A 25393-nucleotide genomic window follows, 5' to 3' on the forward strand; every position below is an offset into this window, starting at 1 on the left:
TAGTAATGTATATGTGACCGAAATCTTTATAAAGGGGTTTTATAATGTTTCCCATATATTATATGTGGCTGTGGGTTTAAGCCTTAAGACATATATTGAAACGCTTGTGTTGATTGTATGTGTGGACACGGTTGGGCGATGGCTTTCGATAGACATAAAAGCGGCAATAAAAGGGTGGCTCTGATTCTATAGTGTGGAGGCGAACATACTGTGAGGAACAGTCCCGATAGTGCGGGAGACCAAATCATGGCGACTATGATTGTGATAAGGATGTGGTTGTCCGTGAAAAAATGCCATCCCTGTGTATGCCCACAAGCATTGGCAAAGCAGCGCTGTTACAAGTTTTTGGACTTGTGTTCTCTACGAATGACTCGATCCTTGCTCATTGATTCAACGTGTCCTGTGAAAACGAATGGACAAAGGAACCTACAGTGACAAACAAGCCAACAAGTGAGGAAGCTGAAGCAGGCGAGAAGGAAGCCGAAGAGCCAACAAGAAAGAGGAAACGAATGGACAAAGACAAGTATGCATAAAACAGTAAACAGAGGACTACATGTGTGATGGTTGTTGAAAACAAACCAGAATATGAGGTAGCAGAAGCAGCAAAGGTGGTGGAGCATTGTTTGAATTTGCTAGTGAACACTGCTGCGGCTGTTGAACACTGTTGGAGCTGTTGTGGGGGTGAAGAACCAGAGTGTGAGGTAGTAAAAGCAGCGGAGGCTGTAGAGGCTGCAGAAGCAGCGGAGGCTATAGAGTCAGCAGCAGCAGAAAAGGCTATTGGAGACTATGCGTGGGCAGTGTGCAGAGCTGTGAAGACTTATCCATAAGAAGACATGGTTGTCATTGATACTGTAGTTTGGAGACTACAGTGAAGCTGTAAATAGACAGAACTCAACAGAGAAGAGTTCTGGGAGCAGAAGGATTGGAGTCCTTGGGGTTGGAGCCTTAAAAGTGAGAAGGATGGGAGTCCTTGAGGCTGGTGCCTCAGAAGTGAGATTGGATTGGAGTCCTTGGGGTTAGTGCCTCAAAAGCAGGAAGGATTGAAGTCCTTGGGAGTTGGTGCTCTTAAGTCCAAGATTGGTGTCTTGGGAAAATAGAGTTGGTGCTCTGGAGGTTGGAGCCTCACCAAAGTCCAAGTTGGAGCTTGGCAACCGATTGTGACCATCTATATATTGTATTTATTTTACTGCACAGTTATATTAATAAAAGTATTTATTCTTGCTGTTCATATTGTGTTCTGAATATATATGTTTTAACTGGTAAAACAATAGTGGGAAAAAGAAATACTGATTCACCCCCCCCTCAGTATTTCCAACAATGTGCACACTTACATGCTATATAAATGAGAACTTTTGCTTATTTGTGTATAAATGGTTTCGATTCATATGGATGCACATGAATCTATATGTTTTCTTATAAATTTGAATATTTTGTGTTTTTGGTTGACTGGTTTTTTGGTCAAGTTTTTTTTACCAGTTACGGTTTGGTTCTGACCATTTCCCGGTCCAGGGGGGTCTACTGGTCCGGTTCTGATAAAATGGTTGCACATGAATATCATTAACTATTTGCTGAGTTATTGAAGAGATTATCTGACAAAACTGTTGGAGTAAGCTGGCTGCTATGGAATATGCAAAGGAGTGTCTTTGGCAAAACCTTTTGGGAACTGAAGCGTCTAAAATTTTGCCTGGGCCTGTAGGCAGGTGTAATTTTGTTTAGAAAGATTAAAAGCAAGATTAGGAGGCTGGGTACAGCTTATATTGTGTGGAGCAGCTCCCCTAAGTTGTTCCGCGGAGGATTTTTAAGAGTAATGACTTTTTGTCATGTTTTACAAGGATATTGATAGACAGAAACTTGTGGACGGAGATGGAGTTCTATTGCATTACCAGGTGATCTATGTTACCGGATCCGTCCACCCTGGGAAGTGGATTCGCGGATCCCCGGATCAGAAACGGATTCGGATCCGGATTCACTTGGATGCGGGAGAAATCAGTTTTTAACGAGTGAAAATATCTTGGTAACAGTTTTTAACTAATAAAAATATCTTGGTAATGCCCTGTATTGCACTCTAACCCTGATAGCTGCTCGCTGGAAGCTCAGACAGTACGTGCACGTGCAGCGAATAAGACGGCCAAAATGATGCGATTGGTATTAATATCAGTGGTTTTGGTATCTACAGACTTGGTAGTATGACGCCGCTACTTGGTTTTCTATTTATCTGCGGGACATATGCAGTTTCGCACATTTGAACTCATTATATTTTGGATATGTTATAATATTAATTTAATTATAAATATGTTATATTTTATTTACATTAATTTAATTATAATTTTATAAATCTGTTACATTAATTTAGAAATGTTATAAAATAACACGTATTAATTTAATTATAACCTTATAAATCTGTTATATGTTATTGACATCAATTTAGAAATGTTATAAAAGAACACGTATAATTACATGGTGTTTATATTTTAGATATGATATAATATTATAATTAAATTATAAATCTGTTATATTTTATTTATATTAATTTAATTATACTTTTATAGCTATGCTATATTTTATTCACATTAATTTAATTAAAACTTTTTCAATATGTTATACTTTATTTATATTAGTTAAGAAATGTTATAATTTTATAAAGTAATTTTCTTGTGTATATATATTATAAATTAATTATTCAAAATATAAAAAAATTGTTATTTTATTGTCCATATACATTATAAATTAAAATTATTTAAAATATATCAAATTTGTTATGCACAAGTTTTAAAATTTGTAGATTAGATTTTATATTAAACTTTTATATATTGTAAATTTATTATTTAATTCATATAAAGTAATATGTGTATTAAATTATTATTATTTATCATTTAAATGGTTTTGTAATATATTATAGTTTATAATTTAATTTTTATAATTAATGTTACTTTAATTATGAAGTATTGTATATTTTTTCATGAAATTCATCTACACAATTCAGCTTGAGTGGGCCTGATGGTTAAGAGTATGTGTTTCCTCCTATGGGTTCAGAGGTTCAAAACTAGAGGGGTAGAGTATGTATGCCTTCGTAGACTTAGCAGTCAAATCGCTACACGGAGGTGGGTCCATTGTCAATTATGAAGTATTGTATATTTTTTCATGAAATTCATCTACACAATTCAGCTTGAGTGGGCCTGATGGTTAAGAGTATGTGTTTCCTCCTATGGGTTCAGAGGTTCAAAACTAGAGGGGTAGAGTATGTATGCCTTCGTAGACTTAGCAGTCAAATCGCTACACGGAGGTGGGTCCATTGTCCCACAAACAAAGGGATCTCATACACCAATTTGGTGTCTGGCTTGGCCGTGACTTTAAAATTGGATAATAATAATAATAATATAAACTCTATTGTTGTTGATGGATAGTGATCACAATAAATTTGGACATTAATATCAAAATTTTATTATAAAAATATATTTATATTAATCATACTTGTCGTTTCCTTGCCGTATCCGAATCCTAGCTTTTCAAAAATCAAGCGGATCTGGATCCGCATCCGAATCCGTATCCGTATCCAAATCCTGGGAACTTAGTGATTTATCAATGTTAGGTACAGTTGGTCTTGTATATCCATCAGCTGATGTGTGCCTTGAGTCAGTCCGGAAATGGGTTACGATGCCTTGACAGATACCTCTCATGGGTGAAACAGTGTTTCCTGGGAATACATAAAGATGACCTTACAAAAGAAGCTTTCAAAGATGGCTGGTTTCTCAGAGGGAATATTGGCAAGTGGCAGCCTAATGGTTCAATAAAATTCGTCGATACGAAGAGCATACACAAACTCTCTGAAAAGAGTATATTGCAGTCAAAATTCTTGAGAATATCTATGGACAATACTCTTGTGTAATGCAATTCAGATTTATGGGTAACAGATTTGAGTCATCTTTGGTAGCTGTAGTTGTATCAAACCAAGAGGAGGCTGAATCTTGGGGTAGAGAGAATGGTCTGAAAGTTGATTTCAATGAATTGTGTTCAGAACCCAAACTGAGAAGTTTCATACTCAAGGAGCTGAATGCTGCTGCTAAAACAAAAAACCTGAGAGGATTTGAGCACATTAAGGTCATCCATATAGATCCTCAACTGTTCAACATGGAAAGAGATATGTGTTGCCTCTCCCATCAGCCAATTACAGAAAATGCTTTACAGGATCTTTTAAAGAAATCAGAGCTAGAAAAAAAAAACTTCATGGGCAGGAAAGCCCTTGCTGCAGATATACGTTGGTGCTGGTAAGTGTGTCAAGGGTTTGGGGATTGGAGGACCCAATCAGCCTTACTGTGTAAAAAGCACCCAGAGGATCTAGTGTTATATCGGCATGAGATTGTCAACGGACAGGCATACCAGGAAGCTTACAACATGGTTACCAAAATAAGATCTGCTATTTGGAGCTATGATCTTGGGCCATGAGGCCATTGCAGTATTTATGGAGCACATTGCCCTGAATGGATTATAAGCATGGAGGCTTGTAATATGATACTCTTGATTTGGATGCTGTTGAATTCACCATTTTGAGGTCTCATTTGCCTCTGTCCACAAGGCAAAGATTCCTGCGATTCTGAAATGGTTGCTGACAGACACTAGCGGGGATCGGCCTATGTTGTGGATTAAAGGAGATTAAATCGGAGCTGTCCTCTCCATGTGGGCCCAAGGCATATTGCAGCTGAAAAAGTATTTCCATCTCCCATGAGAAGAAGTCCAATAGGTTGGGGGTTTCAAACCTCCGACCAAGTTTTCAGTGGCTCAGCAATCAATAGCCTTTTTTTTTTGCAGTCCACATTTTGGCCCTTTGATGGCAACTACAGCAAATATTATAATCCCATGTATGGGTGTAAGATCAAGCATCCCAGCTAGCCATTAGCATATGTGGGGCCAAGAGGACAGTCGTACCATGTTTTCTTGCAAGCCATTCTGTACACAAGTGGGCCATGTGCCTCCAACCAATTCAATGGGTTAAGTCTATTTCAAGGGGGTCAAAACCTTCAAGGAGTGATCCCTGGGGTCATTAAAGCTAGCACTAGAAACCATCCACTAATTAGCTGGGTCATCCCTTGCTACTATTCATCATCAACCACCTTTTGAGGGGATTATGACTTTTCATTGTAGATGTGGCAAGGCCATTTTTTTTTGTTGTATTTCCATAATAATGTTTAGTTTCTAGAACTTAGACAAGATCTAGTCCAAATTAGGTGTAACCTCCATGACAATAATATTATTTTAATGTAAAAGAAGTCCTTACCTCCACCATATAAAGGAAGGACTTTCTCATTTGTAATCATGGTTGGATTGCAGGAGTATTTCTCTCTTAACAGACTTAATGAAAACTTTCGTAGTGCCATTGGCTTTTCAGGTTGTTATGTGATGCATGTTTTGACTTAGAAGGCTTTCTTTTCTTGGTTCTGTCTGTAGTACTTTTAAAAGTTGATTTGTGGGTGATTCTGTTGAAATTTGGGGCAGCTATGGGATGAATTTCCCCAAGAGAAACCCAACCGCCCCAAGAAGAATCCAACTTGCCCCCAAAGAAGAATTCAAATTGGAAAAGGAAAGTATTATTTTGATATTATTTTGGCACTCATCTCATTATTATTTGTTGTGACAAATTTATTTGGGCAAGAAAATTTGAATTTGATTAAAGGAAATTATTATTTTTACTATGCTCAAGTCATCCTGCCCAAGAGGCACAACTCTTCATATGATCGATCAACTATAAATAGGCATCAATCCTCCTCCATTTGACACATTCAATTCGGACTTCTGAGGTATTTTTTCTCTATGGCATCCAAGACTAATAAGAGCTTATATGTGGTGGAGAAGGAGGACGATGGGTTATCTTTTCTTGTGTCCTGCAGGCCGAAGTCAAGGAGGATTGATTGTGATATTCTAGGCATATCTCTTTGGCTCGCATTTGCATTTTTGTTACTCACATTCTCTGTAGCTCACATACTTATTTCTGTTGTGGCTCACATCTATTCCTGTGGCTCACATACTTATTTCTGTAGCCCGCATCTTATCCCTGTGCCTTGCATCTATTCCCATGGCTCAAATACTTATTTCTGTGACTCGCATCTTATCGTTGTGGCTCGCATTTCTGTGGCTTTGTGGCTCACAATTGCATCTTTGTGTAACTTGCATATGTATCTTGTAATGTCTGTGATCTATCTATGATTATATGTGGCTTTCTCTAAATGATTCCTAAATGTTTGGGGAGTGATTCCTATGTTGTTTGGGATAGTAATGTTTGGTACTTATTACAGTGATGAGGGGCAAGATATATGCCAGTGATTACCTATGTTTATGATAGAGATACCTTTGGTTATGACAACAATATATGTTCGTAGCGATAGTTGTAAATGATATATGACAATGCCTTCATGACAGTATGGATGTGATAATGATATATGACAGAGTGACCTTGATATAGCAGTGACCTTGAGGTATGGCAGTAACCTTGATGTATGACCTTGAACTTGATATGGCAGTGACATTGACATGGCAGTGACCCTTTGGTGCATGACAGTAACACCCTGATGTATGGTTGTGTCTCTATATGACAACGTGATATATGACAATGTACAGTGATGTGTATGACAACAATATATGATATGACAAAGTGATGTATGATAGTCCTCATGACAGTAATGTACGACAGTAATCATAATAGTAATGTATGGCAGAATCCCTTATGACAGTGATATATGGCATTGTGCTTATGACAGTGATGATGGCAGTGACACTTGACAGCAATATGATTTGAGGCAAGGATATGTGATGCTTATGATAGTGACATAAGATGTCTAGTGGAGACCTTGTGAATGCCTCCTTGACAAATATGCCTGCTGCCATCTTTTGAGTGTTGGCCCTTGAAGGCCCAGTGTGAATGACAGACTTGTGTCTCATTACTATTGTACATTGTATCTCAGCTGAACATTTGTTGAATATCTAAAAAGAAGTATTTGGTTTGGTTTTTCCAATTGTGGTGTTTTTCCCTAGTCTCTGACCTAAATCCTTGTGTCTCTATTGTGTATGCTTTTCATCTATTGTTCCTTACAATTCCGTTGAATTTTTTATATTGTTCTCTCTACATAATTGCTAATGGTGATATGATGTTATGGGGTGAATGTAATGTGTAAATTGTTGAAAAAGTTTAAAAATAAAATTATCTACACCAAAGAACAATTTAGCCCTAAAATTAACAGATTCAAGATCATCACAAGGCTTAGTGTGACTGATATATTGAGAGACAACGGTCATGTGGAAGGAAAGATCAAGGAGCTAGACTTGATCTTGTCCTTTATTCGCGTGAAGAAATCATCAAGCCCCTTTGTGGTGCAGACCCCCGAGGGGGTTCCCTTAGTAAATGCTTGGCATATTTCATGCCATAGTCAATCCTTAGGCTAAGGGAAATCCCATTGAAAATTCTCTCTACATAATTGCTAATGGTGATATGATGTTATGGGGTGAATGTAATGTGTAAATTGTTGAAAAAGTTTAAAAATAAAATTATCTACACCAAAGAACAATTTAGCCCTAAAATTAACAGATTCAAGATCATCACAAGGCTTAGTGTGACTGATATATTGAGAGACAACGGTCATGTGGAAGGAAAGATCAAGGAGCTAGACTTGATCTTGTCCTTTATTCGCGTGAAGAAATCATCAAGCCCCTTTGTGGTGCAGACCCCCGAGGGGGTTCCCTTAGTAAATGCTTGGCATATTTCATGCCATAGTCAATCCTTAGGCTAAGGGAAATCCCATTGAAAAATCCTCTCTAGTGGGTCCTTGACGTTGCAGTTTACCTTGATTAGTCAAAAAGCTACCCATCTCTCCAAATAATAGTTTCCCCTCCCCTATCCATTACTCCAGGAAACCAACCTAAGGAGGGTCATTCTTCTTGATATCTTCTTGTCCTAACATTCCCTTGACTCCATCACCCCTAAACATTGACACTAATCCTCACATCCCTCCATCACCACTATTTTCCTTTCTTCCTTTAAAATTCCTATTCATTCACTTCAGCGACCTGCCTTGACTCTTTAGGCCTGCTCTCCTTCGGCTTCAAGAGGGGGTTCCATAAGATTCAACGGGGCATAAGCAATACTCCACTCAAATTGTACAATGTGGTTTGGAGCTTTCATCATTTTAATGTACAATCTGAGCAGTAACATGTCCCATATAAGTTATAACATTAACAAGGCAAGAGAGAATGTAACGAATAAAATATATAAATATAATGTAAATGATAATAACCATAATCAATTATTAGTTAAGTAGTAATTAGGTTGAAGAGGCATGTCTAATAAGACATGACTCTTCATGAAGAGACACTTGCATGGTATATAAGCAAGCCTCTCGTTCTCATTGTAATTCATCATCATTCTCATTCTTATTCACTTATTTAATATAATATTTATATCCTTAATGGATATCTTGACGTTCCAAGTTTTCTGGAGTAATTAATTTATAGAAGGAACTTTGTTCGCTTCATTTGGTATCAGAGCCACATTGGCTGATCACCGGGCCTTTGGCTATCAACTTATCATCAACCTCATTGCTGTCATAATTGACGCGTTTCGCTACATATTGGGAGATTCTCCATTTTTTAGGTCTTTGGCCATTTGCTACTATTTAAAAAAAAAAGGAAAGGAAATAATATATTCTGAACAAACAAACAAAAAAAAGTGAAAATATATATATATATATAAAGGTTTTACATTATTGATAAAAAGTGCATAATAAAGATAAGCGGGAATCTTTTCAAGTATATTTAAGACTTTTTACGTGGAGAAGCCAGTGGTTTTAGAAACAAATGGTAATTGCCCGTGGTTTTAGAAACAGTGGTAAGTTTTACATTTTTACGTGGAGAACATTAACCGAGGTTTTAGAAACAACCCGTGGTAATTGCCCATGGTATTTTAGAAACCAATGGTAATTGCCAACCAGTGGTAAGTTTTACATTTTACATGGAGAACATTAACCGAGGTTTTAGAAACAACCCATGGTAATTGCCCATGGTATTTTAAAAGTAAAAGATATTTTGATAACATTGGAGAAAAAAGGTGTAATCTAAATAATTTTAATCGTTCAAATCTAAAGATTGTGACGGTACCAAGAGTCACGTCTCATCCAAATTTTCTGAGAAAAAGAAATATTATTATAATTATAAAAAGGGATATTATATAAGCCTTATATAGTTACATATAAAAGGAAAAGTGAGTCTCAAAAAAGTATATATAAATTTTATATAATTATCATTTTATAATATATAAATTAAAATTATATAATATATATAATTTATAATTATATATATTAAAAAAAATATTATTATATAAAAAATTTATAAAAAGAGAGAAAAAAAAAAAAAGAAGAGAGAAAGTATATAATAAAAAAATAAAAAATAAATAAAAGGAGAGAGAATATATCATTAAAAAAATTAGAAATAAATAAATTGTTGAAAAAAAAAAAGATAAAATAAGTGAAAAAAATGGAATCTCTAAGAAATGAACAAAAACAATTCCAAGGAGATGTAAAACAAGAAATCACAATACTTAAGAAACAATATGTTGGACTTGTGGATATGCATTACAAATAAATAATGGAAAAGGACGAAGAAATTTCTCATCTCAAGGACCACGTCAAAAAATTACTTGCGCTAGTGAAGAAGACTAATGTCTCAAAGAAAGAACTCAAGTAGCATTTATTAGAACAAGAGGAGGAAAATTTACGTTTAAAGAACCTTGATAAAAATTTATTAGAACAAATCAGAGATCTAAAAGATGAAAAACTTAAAATTCAAGACACTGAAAATAAGGTTAATGAATCAAAAACCAAAGAACTTTTACGTTTGAGAAACCATAATCAAAGTCTGCTCAATCAAACTAAGAAACTTAAGGAGGATAAGAAAGCATTAAAAGATAAGTTGGAACAAGTCACTCAAGAAGAAGTATCAGAATCTCCAGTCGCAACCGTTCAAATTGAAAATAAGGGAACGAATACCGATCCCATGAATATGACAGCTCAAGAAGACAAATCAGTTGAAGAAACGACACACGTAGATGTTGCAGTTCAGACAATGGACATCCCAAGTGAATGTTCCATAATCAATTCAACAACATCTTCGCCAGAAGAAAATCTAAAAACTTTATTTGGCATCTAAATCATGAGAATAGACAAATCAACCAAGCTACGTATCAGGACCATTCAAACTGTAGACAACAAATTAATGTTTCAGAGAATAATGACGTAACATCAATTCCGTTTTATGTTGACAAGCTGTTACAAAATTCCAGTGATCAGAATACTATACATAAGATTAATCTTGGATGGTTTGATCCCTTCTCAGTGAGACAATTTTGTTTGTCACTAAGAAAATCATATCGGCTTGTATCGACGAAGATGACTGTTCCAAGACAGAAAGACGTTCGAAGCCGAAAAAGAGATCAAGCCTTTTGTCATCAACAAGCTTTGAGGACAAAGTTTTTTGAGGAAGAAGGCAATGTAACAAATAAAATATATAAATAATATAAATATAATGGAAATGATAAAAATCATAATTAATTATTAGTTAAATAGTAATTAGGATGAAAAGGCATGTCTAATAAGACGACTCTTCATGAAGAGACACTTGCGTGGTATATAAGCAAGCCTCTTGTTCTCATTGTAATTCATCATCATTCTCATTCTTATTCACTTATTTAATATAATATTTATATCCTTAATGGATATCTTGACGTTCCAAGTTTTCTGGAGTAATTAATTTATAGAAGGAACTTTGTTCGCTTCAGAGAACTAGCCATGCCTAAGAGCAAAACAATCTATAATATAGTTACACACTAAATTCAATGCACGACAAAATTCTGTGATTCAATACATTAGACTTTACATTGAAAAAACTGAGATCAAAATTAGTTCTTTGTGTTCTTTCCTTTTCTCAGATTAGTTGGCACAATAGATATGAAAGAAAATGGGTTCGCCACCACCTCAGCTTCAATAGCATTCCTTATTGTAAAATCCATTCTCACACTCAGAAAATGAGTTTTCCAGACAACACTCAGACAGTTACCAGGCAGCCTTTCAAATGAAATTTATCTTTATTAATTGATAAATGCCAAACACACTTTGTGACAAATTTCACGTAAGAACCCCTTCATAATTGCATTTCTTAAAATATAAATATAAAAGTACCCAAACTTTAGCAATTGACTTACTGACAAACTGTATATTTCAGGCAACAGTTGAAAATATGCATACCACTTAGCTTCAAAAGGGTGAACGTTGTAGCTGCAATGAAGAACACCATAGAAACAGCCACCCAAAAATGCTGCAAACATAAATTCCAAGAGTTGGTATATCAACATATAAACAAACTAGCACAGACTCTCAAAATCCAAGGAAAATGAAATATTTATCTAAAAACCTAACTTTAAGTTTCTAACCCAAGATAGATTGCAAAACAAAATGAAATATGTCTAATGAAGGTCAAATAAATGGAAATCCACTAATCAAAGAATAAATATATGGTTAAATTTGATACCTACATTCTGGTTCCCATGATATATTTGTTCCAATTTATATATTTGGTAAGTTTTCATGAGTGACAATGATGTGACAGTAACAAAATACCACAACACATTTGATGGCCAACCCTAATAATCTCTCCAGTAAAGATTGGATAATCTGTACAATTAATTAGAGAAGTTTTTATGAAATGTCTCCTAAAGCTAGTGATACAAATAGAGTTACTAATATTCAGACATAAATTCCTAAGCACGAGAAGAGCTCCCATGTAGATATCAATGTGTACATAAAAAGAATTCAAAAGAGCCTAGTGAAAAATGATTACAAACATCAATGAAACTAGCCACTTATAGATCAAAGAGTAGCTATATGACTTTATTCAGGTCGTTTAATTAGTTCAGTAAATTAGTGTCTCTTAAGTTTTAACATTTATTCATTATAATATTAGCAATAACTAATGAAAACATTGATTGTTATACATCTAAACCTGGTGTCGAACAAAGATCCATTCCTTTTAAGATCCTTTGACCCATGGATTCTAATCTGGTCCAATAAGGACCTGTTTGCCCTTGTAATTGCCAAATATCCAAAATAAATTTGATGACAGACCTGTTAGAAATCCACACCCCAGGGCTGGTTTATAATTTGACAGTTCCACACAACTGAAAACATAAACATACTGAAATGCCCAACTGTAAAAACAACTTGCACAGCAGAAAATACACCTGCAATTAGATCATACACAGAACACACAATTTTAATTGCAGAAACCAATTTCTTATTTTTCTTTCAATAAGAATCCTAGGGTTCCCTTACCAGGGAAAGCAGCCCTTTACAACTCCCTGAAAAATCCCAATAGAAGGGACAAAACTTTGTCCAAAGCCCCTTGGCTGAGGCTAAATCCTTCAAGCCCTCACTGCCCAAATTTACTCAGTCCAGTTTCTCCTTTAATGGATTGTCCACACAGCGACCTTTCTGTAACACCTTAGGGCTTCCCATCCCCCCTTACACAATCGGTCCACCTGCAATCATCCCTCTTTACAGGTCTGCTCTGCTGTGACTACCTCATGTAGCCTACAGCCCTCACACAAGCCCCTCAGTCTGCACTTATTACCTTCTTGTGGGTAGCTGTAAATCTTAACAGCTCACAGCCCACAAATATCTTCCCTCAGCCAGGTCCTGTAGACCTTTCACAGCCACAGCTTGCTTCCTTCTACTGTGGCTTGACCAAAATAGATCTTCTCTGCCCTTGTACAGGCCTCAGCCTGCTGCTCCTTGCTGCAGCCTGTTCCCAGCCACAGGTCTAGACCTTCCACTGGGTCCAGCCCTCCTTTCCCCTGCCTGCGGAAAATTGCGCATGCCCTAACCAGACTTCGGCCATTACCTTTTAGCTGCAGTCTGCTTCCTCTAAGCTGCTGGTCTCCTGCCAGCTACCAAAAAGACACAGCCAGCCCTCTTTCTAGGGCTTGGCCCCTACACGGCCGCCTTATCAGTCAACTGGCCTTCGTTAGGGCACAGTTCCTTCTTCCCTTGATTATGGTTTTGTCCCTCAAACCAGCGGCTAGCTTCCTCTACCTTCAATGGCTTGTCCTTTAGCCTTTGCACTAACAGATTTGCCCCATGAACAAAATTACTCAAATCCATCAACAGAACCCTGCTGCTCCTTTGCAGATCTACAGTTTCCTCAGAAAATCAGAACCCCAATCAAGAAGAAACATCCATTATTCTCCTCTCCAAAAAAATTCTCAAGCCTTTCCATTGGCTCCTTTCCAAAGCATGCAATACCATGGTTTATCAGAATACCAAGGGTCATCTGAATACCATGGATCATCAGAATACCATGGAATGGGTACAAAGCCGCATCACTTAGCTCATACACTCATACAATCACTTCTATGAGTATTTTCCTTTCACATACCTAGCACCAAGGGCATGTCAGAGTACGTCCCGATGCTATCAAATTTCAACACTTTCTCTTAGCGAAGGAGGTACTTCCATTCCTTGGGAGTCTCTTTGTTTCCCATACTAGAAAACATTCATCATAAGCTTCTTCTTTCGTCCAGTGTTACTTGGGAGCGGGAGCGAAAGCAGGGAGCAGGAGCAAAAGCGGGGAGCAAGAGCGAAAGCGGGGAGCAAGAGCGAAAACAAGTGCGGGAGCGACATTTTTAGAAGCTCCCAGTTTGGGAGCGAAGCCCGGAGCGTTTTTATATAATATATATACTTTTTATATTTTTATATTTTGATACATATATCTCAACAAAAACATGTAGAATGATGAATTAGATATAAAAAACATTAAAAAAACATAGATTGAACCAAATAACAACAATCATCTAGAAGTTATAATCTTCATCAACCACGTCCACAAGTTAGTAACATGCAACATATTGAGTCTCAAGATTCATCAATCTTAAAGTTTCAAGCTTTCAAAATTCAATATATAACATTTATCATCATTGATCACCAAAGTTCTACTTGTAAGCTAAGTGTAACCATGACAACAAATAATATCTAACATGAAATGAAATGTTACAAAATGAAATGAAACAACTTTCAACTCTCATGAAGCATCACATTCATAATTCATTACTAATGAGTTATAATTGCCAACTTTAAACTTAAATTGTCATATATTGTTTAATAAAATATCATAATAAATATGAAAGAGTCAATAGTTATAAAAACTACTAGAAACTAGAAAAGACAAGTAAATCTATTATCTATTGCTTATGCTTGGGCCTCTTGCAACCACGAGAAATGTCTAATTTTTTAGTCTTGTTGGAAAATAACGATCTTTGCCATTCATATCACCCTCTAAGCATTAATATCCAGAGGTATCTTTGTCATTACCTCTGTATCTGTATAGGGATCTTTGTCATTAATATCACCCTCTAAGCATTAACATAAGATAGAAAAAGCATAGCATGTCGAGTCAAGATTTTTTTTGAGTGACACATACATTTTTAGAAGGGTCATGATAGAGGAGTTCGACAACCAATGTCACTAACATCAAGGTACATAGAGGGATTGGTGCTCTTGATTAAATACAAGTTCCATACCCTAATACATGACAAAATTCAATGGACATATTGCAATCCTAAAATCCTGAAAAACTGATAAGTCTGCTGGATTTTGAATGAAATCTAAAATTCTACTTTCTCCATATGAAATGCAATGAGGTCGGAACCAGTCTCAAACATCCTGAGTCATTTCATGGTAATGTTAAAAATTTAAGTAAAAGGATGAAAATGAAGATTAAGGAGAATGTCACTTTTACTTTAAGAATTTAACATTACCATGAATCGCATATCAATACTAGGGTCATAGGCCTAATCATTAAGCTGCCCCACTCAAAACTTATTTGTTTCTTTGAAAAAAAAAATTGCATTTGGAACAGTACTGCAAAAAAAAAAATTGCAAAAAAGGCTAAACGCTCCGAAAAGGCAGGGAGCGTTTTTTTTTAGGGAGCGCGCTCCCGAAATCGCTCTCGTTTTGGGAGCAATTTCAGGAGCGCGCTGTTGAGTCACTCCCGCCCGGAGCGCGGATTGGGAGCGGGATCGAGGGGGGGGCACTCCCCCACAACATTGCTTTCGTCATTGAAGCAAATAAGGCTACAGAACTTGGAACCTTCATCGAAGACATCTTGTTCCTCGAAGATTTGCACCACAATATCTTCTTGATGGCTTTGCAAGACTCCTCTCTTCCTATTGAACTTGAAGGCACACTCTTCTAGAGTTGTTGACTCTCCCTCTGAATCTGTGAACTCCTTTTAAAACGTGACTCCTCGTACCACAATATCTTCTTGATGGCTTTGCAAGACTCCTCTCTTCCTATTGAACTTGAAGGCACACTCTTCTAGAGTTGTTGACTCTCCCTCTGAATCTGTGAACTCCTTTTAAAACGTGACTCTCTCTGAAACTTTGGAACCTTCTTCTTTGTCTATGATAGGTCCTTAGCTGTCAAATCCACAACAACTCTCAAGGCTACTGCTATCTACAAACAGTCACTTAAACTCCCTCTTAGAGCTGTCACCTATGCAATCTTTGATCTAACTACTCTGATACTATCTTAGAATACATACACCAGGTCTAGTCTATATTTTGACAGTTACACACACGTGGAAACATAAACACATTGAAATACCTCACTTTAAAAACAACTTTCACAACAGAAAATACACCAGCAAGTAGATCATACACTAATTGCGAAAACCAATTTCTTATTTTTCCTTCAATAAGGATCCTAGGGCTTCCTTACCAAGGAAAGGGAACCTTTCCATCTTCACAAACTTTTTCCCAATAGCTATCTCAAGTATACAACTCTCATTGATGTTCTTAGCGACATGCTGGGAGTGCACTGGTGAGGAAGGCAATTGGATGCCAAGATCTCAACAACCAAGATGCTTACAACAATCAAATTCAAAAGGGTCAACCAATGGTGGCTCATCATGTTCAAAACTCATGCAACCTGAATATGACTGAGGGGATGATCAAAGGAAGATCTAAGGAAGGATCAAATACATCATCATCAGCATCATAAATTGGATCCTTGTCAAAATGATGCCTACTCATGTCCCACTTCCCTTCTTTAATATGCAAAAAATCACACATGTCAATCTATGGGGAATTCATGGGATCACCCTTTTCAAGATTTTTGGAAAGTACATTATCAAACTCATCATCCATGAAAAGGGTGGAGTTTTCCTCAACTCCTCTTGTCAAGGCATCATCTTCAATAGAATCCTCACCATGCTTCACTCCTGGATCATCCTCAAGCCCACTTTCAATGTATTCATCTTGATGATCCAAAAAGGATTCTTCCTCACAGTATTCTTCTTCATCACAACCCTGATTTCTTTCATTAATGGAATGATCAGAATTCTCTTCAAAATGATCCACTTGATGATCAAGGATGATGTCTTCCTCTGGATGACAATGATCCTCCTCTTCAACTCCTACATCTTCAAAGAGATGAAATTCCTTTCGAAGAGATATGACCAAACTTCATTGAAATTTTTCATCACTTTAGAGCACTGGCCCCCAATTCTCAAGGAACCTCCCCATTAATGTGAGATGGAAGGCGTTAAGTATTGTATAGGGGAAGATGAAACTATGCTATCTCAATCATGGCTTTCCAGTTATTGCCCCTCCTATAAACCAAGGGGCCTTAAAAGAGATCCCACTAGACTAGGGTCAAAGATTAACCCCCTCGTAAAGTGAGACAACAAAATTACAGTCAAGGTCTGCAATCTTCCATATCAGCCCATTATCCATACTAAATACCCAAAACAAACAAGTATAAGCACCCAATTGTGAAATGATCAAAGTACCTTTTGAATAGAAAACCACCTGTGAAAATTCCTATACTCAAGGAACCCCTAATGCAGCAAAACTGAATTTACTTCTCCTACTTGATTTTAATATACATTATCAAGTTATTTTCTGAAAAATACTGAAGTAAGTTACTTCTACAGCCTACACCAATTTAATTTCATTAAATGAAACAAGAAACTGAGCAAAGAACAAGATACATAGGACACCGTTATTTTTGGACAAAATAGTCCCTAGAAAAACCCAATGCAAGAAAATCAGTGCAGCATCTCTGAGGGTTTTATATTATTAAGTAGTAGTTTTGAGTACAATGTTCGATGCACTCCCGGCAATCCAGTTACAGAGAAAAATATAATGGCGGAAAACTGAGTGAGATAACCTCACTTAGCCCGGCAGTTTCCGACTAATCTGGCAGCAGAACTGGAAAACCCCGGCTATCTTTGCGCTGGCCCTGCATAGGCCCTACATCAACCTCAGAGGCTCTGCGTCAGCTCTGCATTGTCTCTTCTGCCTCTTGGAGCTTCTGCGTCAACCTCTCCCGGTTGTTCTGGCAGCTCCCCGGCAGTTCCGGATTTCTACGTGAAGGCAACTTCCTTTTTGCGCTTGCCCTTTTGGCTCTACGTCAAGCCTGCATGGGCCCAAACTGGCCCAACTTCAGTCCCTCTAGGTGCTGTGTTGCCTCCATTGGTGGCTCTCCGCTTCTCTGCGCAGTATTCCTGAACTATCCTTGCCCCTCTGCGACAGAATGATCACTTGGTTCGAATTTCTCAGATTCCAAGCCCCAGAAATTTCGAACTCTAGATCAATTCATTCTCTCGGTGTATTCCTGAATGAACCCCAAGCCTCCTTCCTATACTTTTCTTGTTGAGACTTCAACAGCCGAGATTAAGTCTCTAATCAAAAGCTAAGATTAAAAACATGACTTGATCCGCTTTTTAGAACATTCTCACCCATATTTTGATTAATACCCATTAATACTTTAATTTTCCTAAGTTTAGACTTAGGAACCCCATTAAAAATATTAATTATTTTAATAAAATACAATCCGGGAGGAATTTCACCAAACGGTTTCTGGTTTCTTTAGAACTCATGTGCCTTAGCCTCTCCACCAATTTTCATGGCTAGAGCACATCCAATGCTACCAAAAACTAACACCACCTTCATGCAAGAGTTAATGTCGATTGTGAGAGGCACATGGCCAATGCAAGTGGCAAAGGCACATGGCATATCATCATCTAACGATGGCTAGTGGAGTTTTTGGCTATTTGGCTAATTATTTGGCTGCCAAATGTAGGAGAAAATTTTCCTCCTATGGGATTACCCATTTTGGTGGGTAACATCTAACTCCAACTCACTGACATGAGCTCACCATAGAGTGCATGATCCATATGCTCGAATGGGGAGTTCATGGGAATTCTAACAATCCCTAGGCTCGCAGACATGTAACTTGCACATGCAATTCAACTTGTTTGGGAGCATGTGCACTGAGTGTAGGGTATCACTCACATTTTATATGATAATAGAAATTTGTACAAAAAATAAAATCTATTCTAAATGCAACCTAATCTATGATGAAACATAATATGAGAGTATAAGGTTTTACAATGCTCACATGATATGCAATGAAACTACCCAAACCTATGCTAGCATACAATGCATGACCTAGGTATAGTCGTATAAACATTGTAGCCGACATATCATTAAACCAATATCACACCTCTTACCCTTATGGCTAATCATGAGATCGAGCAAGCAAACATCACAATAATCTATACCATAGCACTTACATATTGAGTCACATGGGTGTGAGGTTGGAAAATAAAATGTCCATGGATTAGTTTCACTACCATAAGAAAGGGGAGAGGATGAAAACTTAGAATCCAAGTTTTGCTCACTCCTGCTAACCCTTTCTTGCAACCTGAGTATGGAGTAATCAGTGATCAACTTCATGGACTTTTGCCCAAAAGCTATCTCAGGTATACAACTCTCATTGATGTCCTTGGGGACGTATTGAGAGCGCAATGGTGAGGACGGTGATTGTGTTGAAGAATGTAACTAGTGTCAGTGTTCATAACATGATGTAATTATTGTACTTGTCAAAGAAAGAAAAAATAATTTTATCTGTAAAAAGAAAATTGACTTATTAAAGAATGGGTTTTGTGTTTGGGTCATTGGTCAATAGCTCAAAGCACCCATTGTGTGCTCTAGAACTTTTGTATTGAGTCAATGTAAAATTTATAATGTAAATGACCCATTGGCGCTCATGTAACAAGAAACGAAAAATTTATTTTATGTAAAGGAGTGTCTAGAGTCCACCAAAGATCAGGTCGGATAGCCCATCAAGTCGACCCAGAGGAGACCCTTCCAACCCACAAGAAGCCAATATATAAAGAGGAATTCGACCTCCATTGGATATACATTAAAAAGCATACACATGTGATATAATCTGAGTCAAGAAGAAAGTGTGAAAACTCTTAGAAGAAGAATAGAAAGCCAGTGAAGAAGGAAGAAAGAGGATCTCATGTTTCTAAAGTGTTATTTCTTGTTCCAGCTCCTATATGCAAAGTTCAGTGGAGACAAGGGTCTTTGATCTTTGTTGCTGGCATTTATTTGATGATGAAGACGTAATAATAACTAAGAAGAAAAATATCACAAGTAAATGTCATGTAAGGAAAACATTAAATTAAAGACGTTGCCCTAATCAATTTTCTAATGTGGTATCAGAGCTATAGTTAAGTGACATTGGCAACTGGAAGATCACTGTCATCTAAAGAAAACAAGAAAGGGATTGCTTGAACTCTCCATGAAGGTCAAAATTCTCTAAAGATCATCAATTTTATGAGTAAGTCAAGGCCCAAAACAAGCCTCGGGTCTGAAACTCTAAAGGATTCTTTGAATGCAGTAGTAATATATTCCCTTTGAGAGAGAGGGGGCCATACTAGACAGAGGATCCTGGGCCTTGTTGTAAGAAGCCCTAAACCAATAGTCACATTGTGAAGAAGAATCTGAAGTTTTGAAGTATCCCAAAAGAGGTCCGAAAATTGCAATAATTACAGAGGTCTGATAATTACACAACAGTATTTTTTCGTAAGTCCGAGCTTTGGCAAGTTGCAGGAGAAGTGAAGGATCACAGCTGAAAAATGTTTGTGAGATTGTTGCAATAATCATCAAATCCCTAACCACAGAAACTAAAACCTTGAGAAGATAAGTCGAGACCTTAAATCTCTTTAACTATGAAATCCAAGAATTAAAGTACAATGAAGTGGGGCAACTTATAGAAGTGAAAAGGCTACAGGTTGAAGAAGTCTTTTATGCCTAGAATTAAGATTTTTGTATTCACTGTGATGAACCCTATCTAGAGAGTCGACATTGTAGAATAAGCTTCATTCTGGTTAAACACACACATGGAATAGACAAAATATGAAAGATAAGCATGATATACATTATTATTCACAATGATATACATTTATAATACATTCTTGTGACCCTTGGTCTTCACATACCAAGTGGTCTCTTGGACTTTGGTGACTATTCACATTCCACAACAATGCATGACAGAAATAAGTTGAATGTGCTCTCCGAGATGATGGCATAAGGTGGGAGAACTCGAGGTCTCAACCGACGATGGTTTAAGGATTACCACCAACACTAGAACGCTTAGTGCAGTTCCTAGAACTCTTCCAAATCTAGCAAGAAGCTGAGGTCTTATGCTAGAGGAAGTGCTCCTTAATGCTTTGAAGAGGGACACCTTCAACCTGGAAGAAGTTGAGGTCTTCTGCTAGAGGAAGTTCACCTTAATGCTTTAAAGAGGGAGGCCTTCAACCTAGAAAAAGGGAGGTCTGCAACCTGCGGTGGTTTAAGGAAGGCCACCAACCAAAGGAACGCTTAGTACGATTCTCGAAACTCTTCCAAATTTAGCAAGAAGCCGAAGTCTTCTGCTAGAGGGAGTGCTCCTTAATGCTTTGGAGAGGGAGATCTTCAACCCAGAAAAAGGGAGGTCCGCAACTTGTGGTGGTGTAAGGAAGCCCACCAACCATAGGCATCTTCAGGGGCTTCTGTGTCTCTAACTACAACACTAAATCTGGGGATGATTGTTTGTGGTTGTAGGCTCAGGCTGTGGCACCGGCTCGCTTGATATGGTTTTGAAGCTTGTACATGACCATCAATTCCCCCCCCCCATGTCAGATACAAGGTGAGAAGATGATGAAAACTCAACTGCAATACTTTTCAGTATTCAAGAACAAATTTTGTCGTATGATTTAAATATCTTCTTGGTTGTTGAAGCCCATTGCCAAGAAGCAATCCATCCAAGGTGAATCTTTGTTCTTGCAAGAGACTTGTTTTTAAAGCATCTATGTGAAGAATGAGTGTGTTGACCACAATGCTTGCACAGGTGAAGATCAAAACAGTGATCTTTCACATGGCCAACTCGGTCACAATGTTGGCATTTAACAACTTTTGGTTGTGAATGTGGAGAAGCAGAATCTGGAACAGGTGAAGGTGAGGTGTCATGAAGAAATTCAGCATTCAAGACCTGTTTTGTGCTTCAATTACCCAATGTTCAAGTAAAGTAAGGTCCTCCCACCTTATGGTATGATGTTCAAAATTTTGATTTGAGAGATTTGTAACGATGATTACACTTGACTGTGAATCTCTACTTGGGGTATGAAGGACTGCAAGGTATAAAGTGTTTGTGTTTCTAAAACAACCCCTTGTATGTATAGAGATATTTGTCCTTCATCGTCTCAAATCAAACCTTGTAGTTTTGATTTGCAACTGCAGACCAGAAAAAAATTGGATAACAGTGGAACCAAACTGGTCCTCCTAACAGAGGAGCTACGATCCCACCGATGAGTGAATCTGTGTATCGAATGACAGTGAGATCTTTGACAATAGCAAGAACAAAAGTATTCAATCCTTTATGTGTAAGAGTTGATACTCCTATCCTTATGCATCCCAAATGGAGATAATTTGTGCCATGTCGTCTAGCCTCGACTTGAAGTACTTTTGGGTTTAACAAAGGTATAGTTTGAACTATATCACAGTTCTATTGGACTTCAGAAACACATTCTTTGACAGAAACTCTAGTTATTGCTTTTAGATGGAACACAAAAAGGTCACTATAAAGTTTAAACATCACTAGGGGATATAGATGGTAGTTTCCATGTTGCAGACAGTTGGATCTCCAGAATATCTATTTCAGAATGATTTAATGTTTTTGAGCTACAAACATTAAAAAGACTATGTAAACCATTTTGTTCTTCATTTTCAATTTCACGAGATTCTCTAAAAGAAACAGATATCCTAGGTGCATCCATGATAAGAAAGAGAGATATGATTGTCTTACCTAGGAACTAGATGTTACTGGCTCTAATACCAATTTTGAAGCAAAGCCTTCCTTAGGATCTTTACAATTTCGTTGTGTATCCAAAAAGACTATGAAAATGTTAAGGTATGAAGATGGCATATTTTACACGATAGTAATCTAGGGTTTTACATTGTTGAATATTTGGGTATCTACAGTTAAAAAATCATTGTCGAAACTTATATAAGAAAACACCTAGAATAAGTGAAATATGAAACCCTAACTTTTTGGTCCCTCTTATAAAACCCTATCTCTTGATTTTTTAGGGTTTATAGATAGAATCTAGGGTATATGGTCAAACCCTAGCAAGAGTTGAATTGAGTAAACCCTAGGGCTTGAAAGTCAAAATCCCTAGGTCTGATGTTTCCACTAAAAATAAAAACCCTATTTAGGGTCAGGTCATGGAATATCTAGGGTTTGTAACTAAAACCCTAGTAGTATCCTTTGAAAACCCTAGACTAACAAAATTAACATCATGCTCTTGTACATGTATATTTTGCTTGGTTGTACTTGTTGATAAAAATTGCAGGTACATGATTGTATGAAAAAATGTAAAGACAAAAGTAAATCTCGCGCTTAAGAAAGACTTCATGATGGGCATGATGGAAAACGGGAGTTGTAGGAACACTATTTATATAAATGTTATGATGATGATTGAAGATGGAGTTGTACCTCATTATTACTTGAAGATGGAACATGCAAAAGAAAATAATGACCTCAGAAAGAGGTTTGTTGAGTTGGTGTACCTTAGGTTGAATAGCTCATATGATGGCAGTTAGGGTTAATATCTTGGTAGTTAGCCTCGACAATACCTAGATCCCTGTGAGGGAGGATATCTTGGTCAAGATGATACCTAGATCCCAGTTAGGGTTGGTATCTTGACCTAGATGATATCCAGATCCCTGTTAGGGTTGGTACCTTGGTAGGTAGCCTATATGGTACCTAGATCCCTGTTGGTGTCTTGGCAGATAGCCTAGATGACACCTGGATCCTTGTTGAGTTGGTGTCTTGGCACGTAGCCTAGATGACAAATGGACCCTTATTGAGTTGGTGTCTTCGCAGGCAGCCTAGATGACACCTAGATCCTTGTTGAGTTGGTATCTTGGCAGGTAGCCTAGATGATACATAGAATCTTGTTAGGGTTGGTGTCTTGGCAGGTAGCCTAGATGACACCTAGTGTCTTGGCAGATAGCCTGGATGACACCTGGATCCCTGTTGGCATGGTACCTTAGCAGATAGCCTAGATGACACCTGGATCCCTGTTGGGATGGTACCTTGGCAGATAGCCTAGATGGTACCTAGATGGGTTGACACCTTGGCAGTTGGCCTAGATGGTGTCTAGCATTTTACATGATGTGTGTGATACTCTTCTTACAAGCACTTTTCAAAGTGAGTACTGTCCCTATATTGGTTAAACAATTATGAATTCCTCGGAAAGAGGTTTGTTGAGTTGGTGTACCTTAGGCTGAATAGCTCATATGATGGCACTTAGGGTTAGTATCTTGGTAGTTAGCCTCGACAATACCTAGATCCCTGTTAGGGAGGATATCTTGGTCAAGATGATACCTAGATCCCAATTAGGGTTGGTATCTTGACCTAGATGATATCCAGATCCCTTTTAGGGTTGGTACCTTGGTAGGTAGCCTATATGGTACCTAGATCCATGTTGGTGTCTTGGCAGATAGCCTAGATGACACCTAGATTCTTGTTGAATTGGTGTCTTGGCACGTAGCCCTGATGACACATGGACACTTGTTGAGTTGGTGTCTTGGCAGGGATCCTAGATGACTCCTAGATCCTTGTTGAGTTGGTATCTTGGCAAGTAGCCTAGATGATACCTAGAATCTTGTTAGGGGTGGTGTCTTGGCAGGTAGCCTAGATGACACCTGGTGTCATGTCAGATAGCCTAGATGACACCTGGATCCCTGTTGGGATGGTACCTTGGCAGGTAGCCTAGATGGTACCTAGATGGGTTGATTCCTTGGCAGTTGGCCTAAATGGTGTCTAGCATTTTACATGATGTGTGTGACACTCTTCTTACAAGCACTTTTCAAAGTGAGTATTGTCCCTATATATCGATTAAACAATTATGAATTCCTCCTTAGTTAAGAGGGAGTGTCAGAAAATGTAACTAGTATTGGTCTTCATAATTATTGTTTGGCTCATGACATGATGTAATTCTTATAGTTGTCAAAAAGAAGAAAAAGAAAAATATTGTAAAAAGAAAAATTATTTTACTACGTATGGGTTTCATGCTTGGGTCATTAGTCAAATAGGTCAAGACATCCATTGCATGCCTACAGGGATTGTCATGAGTCAAAATGTCATTTTCATTATGTAAAAGACCGTATTGGGCTTTTTTATCAATCAAAGAAATGTTATTTTTGAAATAAGTGTCTAGAGGGCTCCATCAATCAAGTCGGATAACCCTACTCTAGTCGGTCTAGAGTAAGCTTAATAAGCCTCTTGGAAAGGCTATATAAAAGAGAATCTACGACCTCCATTGGGACACAACAAAGTGTGAGTTTCTAATATGATCTCCAGCCAAGACTACAAGTACAAAGAAGCTAGTAGAGCTTGAATGAAGAAGCCAAGTTTGAAGGATTAAGTCTCTGTTATATCTGCTTGGGACAATCTACATATACAAGAAGAAGCCTCAGATCCACGGTTACAAAGGAGGGTTGTAAAACCGTAAGGCTAGGAGAGCCTCATCTTGGAGAATATCTACTTCACTTGTATGGAAGGCACGCTAATCGACTTGATGGGAGCCCTGATCTAGGCTTTGGTCTAGGAAGTCTCCTTTGAAGTTAATAAGAAGAGATGCTCTGATGGGTTTTCCCCTTTGGAGGGGTTTTTCTCTAGCGTGGAGCTTATATCTTGTGTTCATGTGATCTTTGTTGTTGGCATTTATTTGATCATGAAAACATAAGGAAAACATTAAATTAAAGACATTGCCCTAATCAGTTTTCCAACAGAGCTTGCCTCAACTCCACTTGCCAAGGCATCATCTTCAATAGGATCCTCACCATACTTTCAATGCGTTTATCTTGATCATTCAAAAAGGATTCTTCCTCATGATATTCTTCTTCATCACAACCCTAATTTCTTTCATCAATGGAATGATCAAAATTCTCTTGAAAATGATCCATTTG

At 37.5% G+C, this 25393-nt stretch overlaps 1 protein-coding gene across 1 annotated transcript in view; it reads right to left on the reverse strand.

Annotated features, from left to right (window-relative positions):
- The window catches only part of LOC149164584 (uncharacterized), a 155094-nt gene that overhangs the window by 114155 nt on the left and 15546 nt on the right, over positions 1–25393 (reverse strand). Inside the window, exon 2 of the mRNA XM_089432110.1 lies at positions 11280–11349. Within this exon, the coding sequence (XP_089288236.1) occupies positions 11280–11349 (70 nt within the window). The remainder of the gene's footprint in view (positions 1–11279; positions 11350–25393) is intronic.

The sequence above is a fragment of the Pinus tabuliformis genome, chromosome 5_1 (assembly GCF_031772625.1).
Source record: "Pinus tabuliformis cultivar Carrire ecotype Pingquan chromosome 5_1, CPIR1, whole genome shotgun sequence".
Classification (NCBI taxonomy): domain Eukaryota; kingdom Viridiplantae; phylum Streptophyta; class Pinopsida; order Pinales; family Pinaceae; genus Pinus; species Pinus tabuliformis.